Source organism: Onychomys torridus, chromosome 5 (assembly GCF_903995425.1).
Source record: "Onychomys torridus chromosome 5, mOncTor1.1, whole genome shotgun sequence".
NCBI classification, from domain to species: Eukaryota; Metazoa; Chordata; class Mammalia; order Rodentia; family Cricetidae; genus Onychomys; species Onychomys torridus.
The window spans coordinates 135,202,671-135,216,550 of NC_050447.1; the positions used below are offsets into that span (position 1 = coordinate 135,202,671).

The window sequence follows — 13,880 nt, forward strand, 5'->3', positions numbered from 1 at the left end:
CATGTTTGTTAATCCTCATGCAGTCCAGTTTATTCATCGGTGGAACTTCAGCTGCACTAAGCCTGGTCCATTGCACCTGAAGACATTGGAGCCATCACTGTGCAGTGATGATAAAACCATTTAGGTCAGTGCATTTGAATTTGAATTCTTTGAATTTGTTCTACTTTAGAAACGAGAATTTTCTGTTCTGAACCTTTGCCTCTACACGTCTACCCTCAGTAGATTCACGGCACCATTATAAATTGTTTATTGATGACTCTCCTTGCAGACGTGGTTACCCTATCATTTCATCTTGCCATGTTGGACACTGAATTCTTTTTAGTAAGCGTTTGAGGATGATATTCGGGAATCGGTGGCACATGAGACAGCAGATGTGGTTTCAGTCTATTAGAAATTTCCCTTATATATGTCACTCTGGTGACAGAAGTTAAAAATAGTTGTGTTTGAGCACACTTTGTCCTGTTTAAACATGAGGATTCTAGCTTTCCTGCTACAACTCTGAAGATGGTGTTTTCTGTAGGAGGTGGTCTGCTGTACACATTAACAGTCATTCAGAGGAAGCTCACTTTCCAGACTGACTGTAGCCCTTGTTCATGAGTATGAGTGCCTCACCTATACAAGAGACAGAGTTGCATGAAACAAACTCAACAGAGAAGGATCTGGTGTCTACTTAGTTATTTACTAAAAGCAGCGCATTTGTAATAAAACCACACAGAGTATCTCACTTTGATATAGTAATATGGGAAGTTAGAGAAATATAAGAATATTTCTTGGCTTGAGTAAATTTATAGCTTAACTATATTTTCTCATGGGGAAAAAATTAGACAATACTTGAAAACTTTCTTTAAATATTAACATAAAAACCAAAGTATGCAGTCACTACAGCTTCGCTTGTGTATCTACAAGCATTTGGGAAACTTAATATTTTTCCAATTTTTAAACTTTATTCTGTGTATGTGTGTGTGTGTGTGTGTGTGTGTGTGTGTACGTACACACATATGTGCCATGGCTTGGACGTGGAGATCAGAGGAATTCGTGTTTCATGCCTCCTCCTTTATATGGATCTATGGCTTGAACTCAGGTTACCAGACTTGTATAGCAAACCCCTTTAACCAACCATTGCACACAAGTGATGTTTTCTGTTCTATTTAACAATATTGTCACTGACTTATAGGTAAAAGTACTGAAGCCAGAACACTGTAGGTCCTAATTATGAACATAGCAGATTTCTCTGTGTGCTGTGTAACTAGGCTTGCTTTTTAGAAGCCCCAGGCTGCCTGTCTGTTACTTGCTCAGCATTTCATTCACAGACTTAGATTAGGTTGCATTCTGAACTTCTTCATAAAATATATACTCTGCCCATTAACTTATCAGGAAATATTTGCAGCAGGATTTAAGAAAAATATTTCAGCTTAAGGTATAGACAGAAAAAAGGAAAAGGACCAGGCGTCTTGTATGGATTACTCAAAATTTGACTAGATCTTCCTTAATTCCCTTCTAGGTCTTTAGGAATTTATTGTACTTGTCCTAGAAATGTGGCTAGGTGGGTAGAGTGCTTGTCAAGCAGGTGTGTATGTGCACACACACACACACATGCACATACTCACACTCTCCTGATATGGTGGCACATGCTTGTAATTACAGAACTCCAGAAGTGGAATTAGGAACATCAGACGTTCACTGTTATCCTTTATTACATAGTAAGTTTCAAGCTAGCATGGGCCACATGAGAACCTATTCTACATTCTGTTTTGAACTCTCCTCCCCACCATCTTGCTATATCCAGAAGCAGCCCCTACTCCATCCTTTGTAATACCTGCATACTAATGCCATTATGTATATCTATATTACTGTATTTTAAATCAGAACCATTTGGAAGTTTTAACAATAACAGCATATTTATTCACATGCTGGGCTTTAGGTTGAGATAAATGGGTGTATAACAAGAATTTAGAGCTAAAAGATATCACTACTTATAAATTAGAAGGTCAAGTTCATCAATATTTACATATACAATTAAGATTAATATACCAGGCATTGTGTAAACTATGGTTGGTTTAGGTCAGAGTATTGAAGTAAACAACAAATTTCAGTGGGGAAAAATCTGAGCACAAGCAATTGAAAATAGTCTCTGACACTTTAAAGTTCTCTTCTTTGGAATTCTTCACAAGGGTGGAAGATGGCCTGAAGCTTCTTGTTTGAATTGCTTCTCCCCAGAAGCATGAAATGGCGGGACAGTATTTTCCCCTCTGCCCCATTACTGTGGGTCTGGCAGATTCCAGGCAGGCAGGCATGAAAACCTCAAGCATCTCTAGTAAAATCCTTGGAAATTTTCAATTTGAGCATTTAGAGTGATTTAGTTTCTAAAATATGTAATAGCATACAATATTAGTATATACGTGGTTGCAGGATCCAGCTGACACATGGCCTGGTTTCATGTAGCTCACAGAACACACTTTATGTCACATTGCATGTAGCATGGATAATACTTCTAACAAAGTCTAAAATATTAGCACATTGGCCCTCCCACCTGGAAACATGAGGATGTCCCTGTGCCATAGCTTACTTCAGCTGCCACCTGCTCTTGGTGGCCCCTGTGGTCCTTCATCTTGTGGTAACAGTTTGGAAATGAGGTTACCAAACCATGACTTAGATGTTCACATATCATCTCAAACGATTAGTAACGTTTCCCAGATTTCTAGTACTGTTAATTCTGTGGCTGTTTTGGTGCTGCTGTGGTGATCATTGACAAGTGTGGCTATGGGGATAATTTGTAAAGATGCTTGGTAACCAAAAGTAACTAATGCTCCTAAAAGAATCTTTGCCTGTTGGTTGATTTCTACAGTTTAAAGCAAAAGTATTTTCACTCTTCATTATTTAATAACCTTCATTTGCTAGCAACCCCAAATTTTACCCTCAAAATAACATAGACAGGATTCACATTCAATATTCTAGTCTTGTGTTTAGTTCTTTAAAATGTGACTAAAGCAGAAACCCACACAGAACAGTTCTGCTGTAGGCAGCGGCCTCGGTGGTGGTGCAGAGAACGTTTTGTTGTTGTTGTTGTTGCTGTTGTTGCCTGCAGCAGCAGCAGCAGCAGTGGCGACGGCGGCAGCAGCTGTTTCTCTCTAAGTTTCTAATGCATGGAAGACACTTTAGTTCAGTCCTGGGGTCCGGCAGACATGGCCCATGACTCTGCCTGTTGACGGTGTGCCTCCTGACAAGGAAGGCCTCTCCTGTCAGGCAGCGGAGGGCTGTGCTTCCTCCTGCTCCTGCTTCTGTTTATCTCTGGATCGTGAGGGACTTTCTCCATTCTATCCTTATTGGCAAGAATCCTCTGCAAGTGAAAATTCACTAGATGGAGTTTTATTTTAAGACTCCAAGCAATGTCTTGTCTTCCCAGTAGCGGGCAACCATGGGCCTGAGTGGGTTGTCTTGGGGCCTACAATGTTTGTGTTTCCTGGAAAAGGTAGCAAGGAATTTTCCAGATTTGCAGCACCTTATAAAATGAAAGGTGTTTTATATCTGTGAGGTCACCTTTCACCTTCTACATGTGACTTTCAAAGGTCAGCGGCTCACATTCTGCCTTGGCCCTTGCTTGGGTTGAATTTCAGCCAACGAGTCTCCAGCCTACAGGAGAATTTGAGATTTTTCTCCCTCCCCCATTTCTTCTGTTTTGTTCTGTGTAAACAGTTCCTGCCGGAGTAACATAGACAAATATAGCAGAGAATGCTTTTCTGGAATATGCATGCTCCCAAAGCATTTTTTAACCATTTTTGGGAAGAATTGATCTTTCTGTGTGTTTCAGACAGACTGAAAGAGGAGGGGAGGCTGTGGCTATAATGGAAGTGACATCATACATTATTGCCCCCATTGATCCGCTTTTAGTCTCCAGCCAGGATAAAAGGAAATGGCACCAGGGAGGAAGCATGCTTCCTTTCGGCTCAGATCCCAGAGTGATAATGGGGTAATAATACAACTCACGCCACTGTCAGTCTGTGGCTGCATTAGTCTCAGGCTCACTCTGCCAGGAGCTGTGCTGACTTCCTTCCTCATGCCGGCCTCTGCTGGGCACCAGCTGGGCCGCAAAGGAGGGGCTCGGGCTCCCCTTGGCCTTCAGCGCATGCCAGCTGCAGGCCCTGAGGTTTGTGCCTGTGGGATCTTCACGGTGAGACTTGAGTCTGTGGCATTTCTGACTTCCGAGGTAGACTGGCTTTTCTGCATTGTGTTGTGCTGATGGAAGAAAAAGTGGGGGCTGCAGTTGTGTGGACTGTCTTCAGGGAGCTCAGAGTGACATCCCCCCCCCCCCCACACACACACTCCGTCCCTGCCTCCTGCAAAGGCACTGAAGCTCCTGGAAGAGCCAGGGTTTGTTTCCTTTGTGCTGCTTCTACTTGGGATGGGGGTCAGGGGGTGGAAATTTCACATTTTCTTTCTAAGAAACTTTAAAACAGCTCAGAGTTGTGGCACTTGTCTCAATTTTTAAATTTGCTGGGGAACAGATGAAGCTAAGTTTTCTCTTTGTACATTTCTTCATAATTAACAACTGTGAAATCCTTAATGTTTATGGCAAGAATACAGACTTCCACAATTAACAAATAGCGTTTGTACTTGCCTGGCTTCCTGTTGCATCTTGTGTCCATCTGAGTAAATTTTACAGGCCTGTGACCATTCTTTTCAAGTACCCACAAAATTTGGGCATCTCATAGTCTTTGTCTTGAGCTTCCTAGGCAGATACATTTTTACAATACTGAGGTGTTCCCATTGTGGAAATAATAACCTTATCATAGATCCTTGTTTGTGAGGAGGAAGAATTTTCTCTCCTCTTGCACCTGAATGTCAAGCATGGGCTGTCAGTCCCAGCCAGAAAGGTAGACCATGTTAGTAATATTTCAAGTTGGCTTCCCTGGGGCCTGATGCTCATGGACATAGGCTCTTTTTTGTTTGTTTGTCTGTCTGTTTCATTCTGTTTTTCTTGATGGCACCGTAATACAGCTGACATGGTCTGTGTCTCCTTCAATACCTCGTGATAACACACAATTGGTTCTGAAGTTATGTGAGAGCTGGATTTGATTTCTACATGGTTGGGAGTGGGATATTCCTCTGTGCCAGCTGCCAGGACAGTCCACTGCCCAGCATTGTTTCCCAGCACATTTGCAAGTACTTGAGATCTTTCAGTCTTCTGTGAATATTGATCATATATTATTTCTTTTCCATCGTAGGGTGGCTTGGCAAGTAGCAAATATGTATTTTATTTCTTACAAAGCCCACTCTGTTAAAATACTTTTGCTTTAACATATCCTCTTTTCAAGCTTGTAATCCTTTTTTGTGAGATAATATTTACTTGTGTATGAATGATAGTTTTATTATCTGTGGCTGAAAACAGCATTAGGCCACTAATTTGTCTCTACTTTCTTCATTGTTTAGAGACTACATTTTCCCATGAATTACAGAGCCAGGTGGCCACAGATTGTTCACTAATGGAGTGTTTTCTTCAAGTCCATTCTACAAAGGCTGGACTAGCAGAGATCCCCCAGCATCGGGGAGGAGTGTTCAGCATGGCTGTGCCTTCTGTCCTGCCCACCTCCGAACAAGCCTGTGCGTGCATGAGGGCGTGTGTACCTTCCTGAACGAAGGAGGGTGGATTCCTTGAAGGGGTGTGCACCCTCATTCTTTCCTGCCTTTTAATTAGAGCCAGATACACTTAGGAAACAGCCCTTAAGGTTTGAGTGCACATGTTCTCCTCCCTCCAGCCCTCCTGCCATCTCAGCTGTCGGTCTTAAAGACAGACGGCTTAGCTCTAAATGTTTCCATTGTGTCAATTTTAAGACAAGGAAAGCTTCCCATGATCCTTTGGATTCTGTCTGTGTGCACATGTGAGCTCTCTGCTTGGAAGGAAAACAGCAGGTATAGATCCGAGCATTTGGTTGGGCTCAGGGTTAGCAGTTCTCACTTTTGAACTGGAGTTGTGTTCAGTGTTTGAACCCAGGAGGGATACCCAGATCAGGGATATGGGTGACTTTAGCCACTGCCACAACAAAACCAAGAGAAGCAGTGGGGTGGCTTGGGGAGCCTTAGCTGGGCACTGGGGGAAGACACTCTGCAGGAGGGTGTTTAAGATAATGTGGCCTTTAGAGAAAGGTACACCCAAGGCCTTGGGCTGACAAGTTCAGCTTTCCCTTGGAAATGCTAAAGCTGCTGTTGGGTCTGAGGTGTCCAGAAGGAAGAGGACCGAAGGGCCAGTTTCAACCAGGGCTTTCAGTGATGGAAAGGAGGAGCCTCCAGGAAGGACACTCAGCTGGTGCCTGGTCAGGAGCCTGGATGCGCCCCACATGCACCTGAGATGCATATGGTGGGGATAGGTGCTGGAGGTCCTGGGTTTGACCTGCTTTAACACATAGCTGGGTTCTCTTGGTCTCACCACAGCAGCATGATGTTCAGCACTATAGAAAAGGTAGATGTAGCTCCACATCTTACAGCATCTTACAAACACTTGCTATCTCAGGAGGGGAAATGGAGTCATTTATGGAATCCTTGTATTAGGACTTCATAGGTCAGGCTGTCCTGCTAGAGACAGCCGGTGTTCCCTGTTGACCTCAGAATCTGTCCATGGTCTGACTGGAATATACCCAGGAACCAGCACTGGGCACTGTATATGTTACTGGGGAAATGAGTTCATTAAGATTTAGGGTAAGATAGAAATACTAGAAATGCTGAGTGTGATGGCGCACACCTCTCTGAGTTCCTGGCCAGTCTGGTCTACATAATGAGAGTTCCAGTCCAGCCAGGCTATAAAGTAAAACCCTTCCTCAAAGACAAATAGGGAGGGAGGGAGGGAGGGAAGGTGGGATGGAGAGGGAGGGGGTGCCTTCTTGATGAGAGTACCCAGTGTGCGCATATTATGGGAGGGTTCAGGCAGACCGTGCGTTTTAGGACAACAGGGAGAGGCAAGAGGAGAGAAGGTAGTAATAAGTTAGTGTCTTTTGTGTAATAGGAATTGGCAGTTAAAATCCTGGTGTTGGTAGGCACCCTTTGTTGGCCTAATGTTGGTCTCCAGAAGTTTGCTCAGAAAGATTATCAGGCATATCCGGGACCGGAGGGGTGCCAGTGTAGAAAATGTGGAATTTGTGTAAATAATTGTCAAGCTCTGGCTTTAAAATGAACCTTTTTCAGTCAGTACAGGTGTATCTTGAGCTCTCTCCTCACTCTGCTGCTGGGTTGAGATGGCATGGCAGGGCATGGCAGGCATGGCAGGGCATGGCTCTCAGTTGAATACTGTGGTTGTTCACAGCCACTTTGTTTTATTTTGTATCACACACAGACTTCTCCCTCTCATTGCCTTTAGCAGTTCTAATACCGATTTTGGTCTGAAAACTACGTGAATTCTGAGTGAGAGTGACTGTGTGCTTAGGTGTACCTGTTGCTGTGCATCTGCCTGTCTGCAGCCTGTAAAGTGAATTTTAGTATCTTAAGCTCACAGATTATAAGTAGACTCCGCATGAAGGGGAGGGGCTGTAATAGGAGGCAATTGTTACATTGTATGTTTTTTCAGGGTTCAACAGGTGCCTTGTAGGCTTCACATGGTTCAGAAAGAAATCTGAACCTAACTATTTCTGGTAAACTCCTGTGGATTTGTCTAAAGTTGGATGACCTCTTTTAGTCCTTGTCTAGCCACAAAGGCAAGGCCATCATTAGCCATTGTGACATTTGATTGGGACAAGTGCCAAAAGCACATACCCAGCAGGACAAGCCACAGGAAACGGCTTTGCTGGGCCCCAGGATGCAAATCTTTGGGGCTACAAACAGCATAGACCCTAATGTCTGGCAAAGTCAGCACCTGCTCTCCCCATTTTTCAGACATATAACAGTGCCTGAGTTACCCTGGCTTTGCTGTCCTTGCTCAGAACCTTGGTTTTAACTTCTTGTTGGCTAAATGACATTTCAAGGGCTGTTTCTCTTGTCCTCAGCTCTCTCCAGACCAGATCATCTTGCTTTTGGAGTATCTCTTAGAACAGAAGACCCTGAGCCACCAGACACTGCAACGCCTCCAGCAGACGTACTGCCTCCAGGAGCAGGATGCAGAGGTAATAACACAGTTGAAACTCTGAGCCTCCACTGATGGGAAGGCAATGAGCCCACTACAGCCCCAGCCTGTGGGGTCACTTCTGGCTTTAGCATGCTGCCTATGCTCGCTTTAGAGTCAAGGACTGGGTTTCCAAAAGACTGTCCTCCAGTAGTCCCCTGTGATCACTTTGTACTTGTAACCATTGGAGACCTAAGTTTTCCCTCCTATGAGGTAAATTATAGACAGTGCAAGTTTTCTAAAAGCTTGAGCAACAGGGTGGAGTTGTTTGAATTAAGACTTGGGCGGGTCATTTTGTGCTTTGGTGGTGGTGCCTTTCCCTTGCTCATTAGGGAAACTCGGCTCAGATGTGTGGGAGCAACTGGGCTGCATTCAGCTAGGATAAGAAAGAAGCCATGTGTAAAGGAAATGAAAAACGAATCTAGCAGCCATCATTTAAAAAGTAAAATTGGATGCTTGTGGTAATGCAGTGTGATGTTGAGTCTTAATATCGTTTAGCTTATTCAGAATACAGTACAAATCCTATATGGATTCCAGGTTTGAAAAAATACAAAATCATAAATATTTAATGTATCTAATCATCCTAAGAAAAACACAAAAGTTCAAAGAGAAACCGTCTTTGATACAATACTCAAAAATTCAGAGACGATAAGAAAACCAACCCTGAGCTTTCTATGCACTCCATTCCAGCAGCTACTAGCACCTGGGCTATTGGGCACTTGAAACTGAGGCCCTTAAGTGGGGTGTACACCGGTATGAGATGCACATGGAGACTAATGGTGTTTTTCAGGCTCTCACTGTTCATCATGTTGTGTTTTTGAGCTTCTGTTGTAGACATGTTGGCTTTTCTAGTGACTTTCAGAGTTAGTAAAGTGGGTTACACTGACAGAACTCCTGAGGAGCTCACTGGGAAGGGAGACTTTGTTACATGTTTTCCAAGTCCATAGATTTAGGAGTAATTGAAAGAAAGTCCATGGGGTGACAACTGGCAGCCTTTATACCACCTATGGGTAGAGCAAATGGGCAACTGTTGCATTTGTTTCTGCTCTTAGCCCTTTTGTTTATCAGGGACTCCAAATGCCAGACTAATTTTTAATTAGTGTTTCAAAGACCTTCCTATTTATAGGCAGAGGGCTGTGTTTTGACGGGGTTGAATTCCACTGGAGTAGAGGCTCCTGCAAGCCTCCACTGACTGGGTGGGAGGGTCAGAGCGGGTGCTGAGCACCTGTCCCTTGGTGCCCGGAAGCCATGGGGCTCTAGTCCCTGTTTGTTTTCCTTCCTCCTGTTGGCATGTAACACATCCTGTCTTAATTACAGCCCAATGTCGTTACTGCACATCACCTCTCAAACCTTTGAGAAGGGAGTAGGTATCTCCCTTTATGTGTAAATACCAAAAGCTGTCTCACTGCCTGAAGATAGGACACTTGGATCTTCTGTGTTCCTTGGTAGCCAGGTGGACTGAATGTGTCATGGCCTCCCTTCGCACAGATATGATCTGACCGTAGTTTACACACTGAGAAGGAGTGGGGCACACAGGCTGGGCTCACCCTTAGGAAGCTTGTGTTTCTCAGATAGCTCATTAGGTGAGCAAGGCGACCTCAGCTAAGATCTGTGAAGGAGTGGTACACGGGGTAAAGATACACACAGGGCCAAGCTGGTTGTTCTCTAAACCAAGTATTCAAGAAAGGCCCCTCAGAGGAAGCGACATTGAGCGAAAGGACAAGAAGGGATGTTTAGACTCAAGACCAGAAAGATGTGTAGGCTTAGAACATGTCAGAATAGTGGCAAGCAACTGTTTTCTTTACAGGAACAGAGAATTCATAGTTCAGGCCACGTGGTTTCTGCAACAACTCTTCAGCCTTGCTGTTGAGGCACAAAAGACACACTTGGGAATGCATGGATGCATGCCACTTGAGCCAAGGAAAGCTGTGATAGACCTAAAACCTGGGTCTCGGTGTAGTTAGCGAGCCTCAGGACTCTCATTGTCCCTCCTCCTGGTCACTGTACACAGCGTTTTGCAGCTGTGGCCCTTGCTCGGCCTGCGGATTGAGTCCCATGGTCTCGGGACTTCAGCCTAAGCAGGAGCTCCACAGTTGGCTGCAGTTCCTGATGCTGCTGACTTCTCTTTCACACAAGCTCCTGTGAAAAATCACAGCAGCAACAAGATTTTCAGCAACCAGGTTGTTTTCTAGAAACTTCATTATTTAAGTGTGACTTCTGGTGACTAAGTAGCAGGAATTAAGTTAAACTATTAGCTACTTTTATTTTGAGTGACAGACGCTCCACAGGAGAAAGAGTTGTTACTTGGTGGAAACAATCTTGAGGTTTCTGCCTTGGTTCTCAATATTTCCCTGAGACTGAGCAAGCAAGGGAGTTCTTTCAAATTATCAGGGTTCTCAAATACAGAATAAGTAGCAGTCACTTGAAAGATGGCCAGAGAGACCTCTGTACTCTGCATCATGGTATATGCCGAGCCTCCCTGGAAGAAGAGCAAGGTAAATTAGGCCTCTGATGTTCTGCGCAGGTCACTGTCCAAGCCCTGGGTTGGGTGTGGAATGAGGAGTCCAGTACAGAAGGGCCAGACCTGTCCATGATCGTGGGGAGGCCTGCTGAAAGCACATGTATCTGGGCAAGGTTGAGAAAGGAGCCTGCTGCTACCTTGTGGGTCCAGCTGGCCGTGCCTCTCACGACAAAGTGCAGTGCACGTCCCTCTACTGGCTGAGCTGTATGCTCTTGGTGCAGCAATTAAGAGTCTAGACTATAAGAAACTCTCCCACAGCCTCATGGGAGTGGGGCAGCTCGGGGTGGCCTTAGCTTCCATACCCCTCCTTTTCTCGGAGAGGGATCTCAGCTGCCCTTACTGCTTGTCCTTGCTCTGTTCTCTAAGCTTGTACTCTCTTGGTGAGAGCTCCTTGGTGTGTTGGACCTCGAGGCTGATAGTGTTGCTTTGGGAGGTTTATGTGACAGGGGTTGTCAGGGTCAGCTCTGAACTCCATTCTGGATTTTGTAGCCCCCCTCCCCCTTTCCTGCTCTTAAGAAACTGCTGTGGGGGAGGTAACACAGCAGGCCCAGATCTCCAAGGAAGTGCACTGGGGCCAGTGAGACAGGAGGGGATAGCGTGACTCTCACTGTTCTGGGCCACCCTCTCTGTGTCTGCCATGTGCAGGGCCACCTTGGTGTTCTGTGGTCTAGACAGTAACAGAATCCTAGGAGTTGGGTGCCTTTTACACACAGAGTCAGAGCTACCAGCCAGTCTTGGGTCAGGGTCCCTTCAACTAGGAATGAAAACAAACTGATGAGAAATTTAGTCCATAGAAGCATTTGTCTGTAGTCCTGTGTGTTGCTCAAATAAAAGCTATAAATTTTGAATATGTAATGGACAGCTGATTCTGGAATAAAAAGCCTTATGTAAAAATCTCTCTTAAGGGCTGGTAAGACCGCTCAGCAGATCAAGGTGCCTGCCACCAAGCCTAAAGACTTGAATTCCATCACCAGGATCCACCTAGTGGAAGGGAGAAAACTTGGCTCCTAAAAGTTGTCCTCTGACCTCCACATGTGTGTTGTGGTACACATGCACATATACACAGATAAATAAAAATGTAATTTAGGGACTAGAGAGATAGATCCCAGTTAAGAGCAGTTGCTGCTCTTGCAGAGGACCTGGGTTCAGATCCCAGCACCACAACGAAGTACCCCAAACACTCTCGTCAGTTTATGTGGTTCACCAATGCATGTTTTCAATCATGGACTTCTAACACAGTAAAACATTGAAATAAGCTAGTTTCAGGTAGGTCATGACCATTTGTAATTCTACTTCCAGGGGATCCAATGCCTCTTCTTCCTTCTTCAGGCTCCTGCACACATGTAGGATGTATACATACACTCAGGCAAACACACACATTAAAAAAAAAAAAAAAAATGCAACAAATTTTAAAGAGTAATTATAAAAATGTTCTTTAATCCCTTTTAAAATCCCTTTTAAAATAGAGAGTTCCCTGTATTGCCTTAGCAAGTGTCTTAAGCTGAAAAGCGGGCCTATGATAAGAGGATCCATGGTCTTCCTGGGTGTCTTCTTTTCCTACCAATCTCATAGCTCACTTCAAGCAACTTGTGTGTGAGGCCACACTGAGCATTTTAGGCCAGGGCATACCTCGGTCTATATCATCTCCAGCATTTTTCTTTTTGTTTGCTCGCTCTCGCACTCTCTCTCTCTCTCTCCCTCCCTCCCTCCCTCCCTCCCTCCCTCCCTCCCTCCCTACACACACACACACACACACACACACACACACACACACACACACACATTTTTTGAAAACTAGTATCTCACTGCCTTGTGTGGTCCACACTATAGTGTGCCCTGCTCTGATGTTTAGGTTGATATATTCAGCCAGAAAGGTAGCTGCTAAGAAGCCACTGTCAGCACCAGTTTATCTCCTCACAAAGTGGGAAGCTCTGTGACATGAAAGGAAGTGTGAGCTCTAGCTGGTGACAGGGCTGTCACCATCCCAGCATGCAGGAGGCAGGAATATCAGAATGAGTTCCCAGCCTGCTTGGAGTGCATAGTGAGACGCAGTCTCAAACTACCAAAAAAAAAGGGGGGGGGATGGAGTGGCGGGGAGTGAGCAAGAACAGGGTGAAATAGGAATAAGGGCCAGTATAATGTCACACCGTCTATCCCAGCACTTGAGAGGCAGAGGTGGTGGGTCTCAGTGAGTTTGAGGCCAGCCTGATCTACACAGTGAGTTCCAAGCCAGCCTGGCCTATGCAGTGAGACCCTGTTTCAAGGAGGAAGGAAGCATGATAGCCATGTGTGCCCATCCCCTTGGCTTAAGAAGTACCATCTTAAGCACCCAGGTCAAGCAAGGGCTTGGTGCTGGTCAAGGCATGGACTTTGCACTTAGCTGCATTCAGGTCCCAGAGCCACAGCCAGATGGTGGACACATGTCATTTGATTTTCCCCAGCCCCATTCACCTCGTCAGTACAGCATTATCTCAATGTACTGCCAGCGTTGAGGGGCGGGGTTTGTTTCTGACCACTGCTAACTGGAAACTTGATAGAATGATCTCTGCTCTGGGGTTTCATACATCTGATTTTGTCGTCCTTGGAAACTGTGCTGTGGTTGAGTGTGCTACTGTCAGGAAGTGCTAGCAGATCAGAGTCCTCAGTTGGAAATCCACACTCCAGAATGGTTAGGTTTCACCACCTCTCCAGACCCCTTCTTGGGGACTTAGGTGAAGGTTCCAGAGCCTTAATTCCCTGGGGATTAAAATGAAGCTATCAATACTTTTTTCATGGAATTGTTAACAAGGTAAGATGAGGAAACAGGGAAGACTGTTATTTTATGGGCTGTCTTGCTAGGGGTGGAATCCAGGACTTTGTGCATGTCGGGCACAGGCTCGGTTCCTAAGCCATAACCCAGCTGAGCATGCTCATGAGTTAGTGTGGATTCTGTTCTTTATTAGCAGACACAGTTTGTGTTATCTCTTGAGCTCTGTATTCTTTGTTGCTGTAAACTGAGGGAGAGAGGGAAAAGCTCAGCCGCTGAGTGCGTGTCGTCTTCCTGCTTGCAACAACCCTTTACTTGTGGTCACAGAATTCCTGGTCTTTGGGTCAATGGTTGGGTGGCATGTGTTTTGCCCCCAGAGTGGGAATGGGGTAAGGATGGAGATGGGGTGGAGATGTAGTATGGATAGGGTGGGGATGGAGATGAGGTACGGAGGGCGTGGGGGTGGGGTGAAGGTGGGAATATTCCGAATCAAGGTTTTTTGGCCTCCACTTTCCGATATTTTACTGTTC

At 45.1% G+C, this 13,880-nt stretch overlaps 1 protein-coding gene across 2 annotated transcripts in view; it reads left to right on the forward strand.

Annotated features, from left to right (window-relative positions):
• Nucleotides 1-13,880, forward strand: part of LOC118584362 (aminopeptidase O (putative)) — a 317,174-nt gene that overhangs the window by 283,405 nt on the left and 19,889 nt on the right. For both annotated transcript variants that reach the window (XM_036188550.1, XM_036188551.1), the window contains one exon: nt 7,968-8,084. In XM_036188550.1, the coding sequence (XP_036044443.1) occupies nt 7,968-8,084 (117 nt within the window). The remainder of the gene's footprint in view (nt 1-7,967; nt 8,085-13,880) is intronic.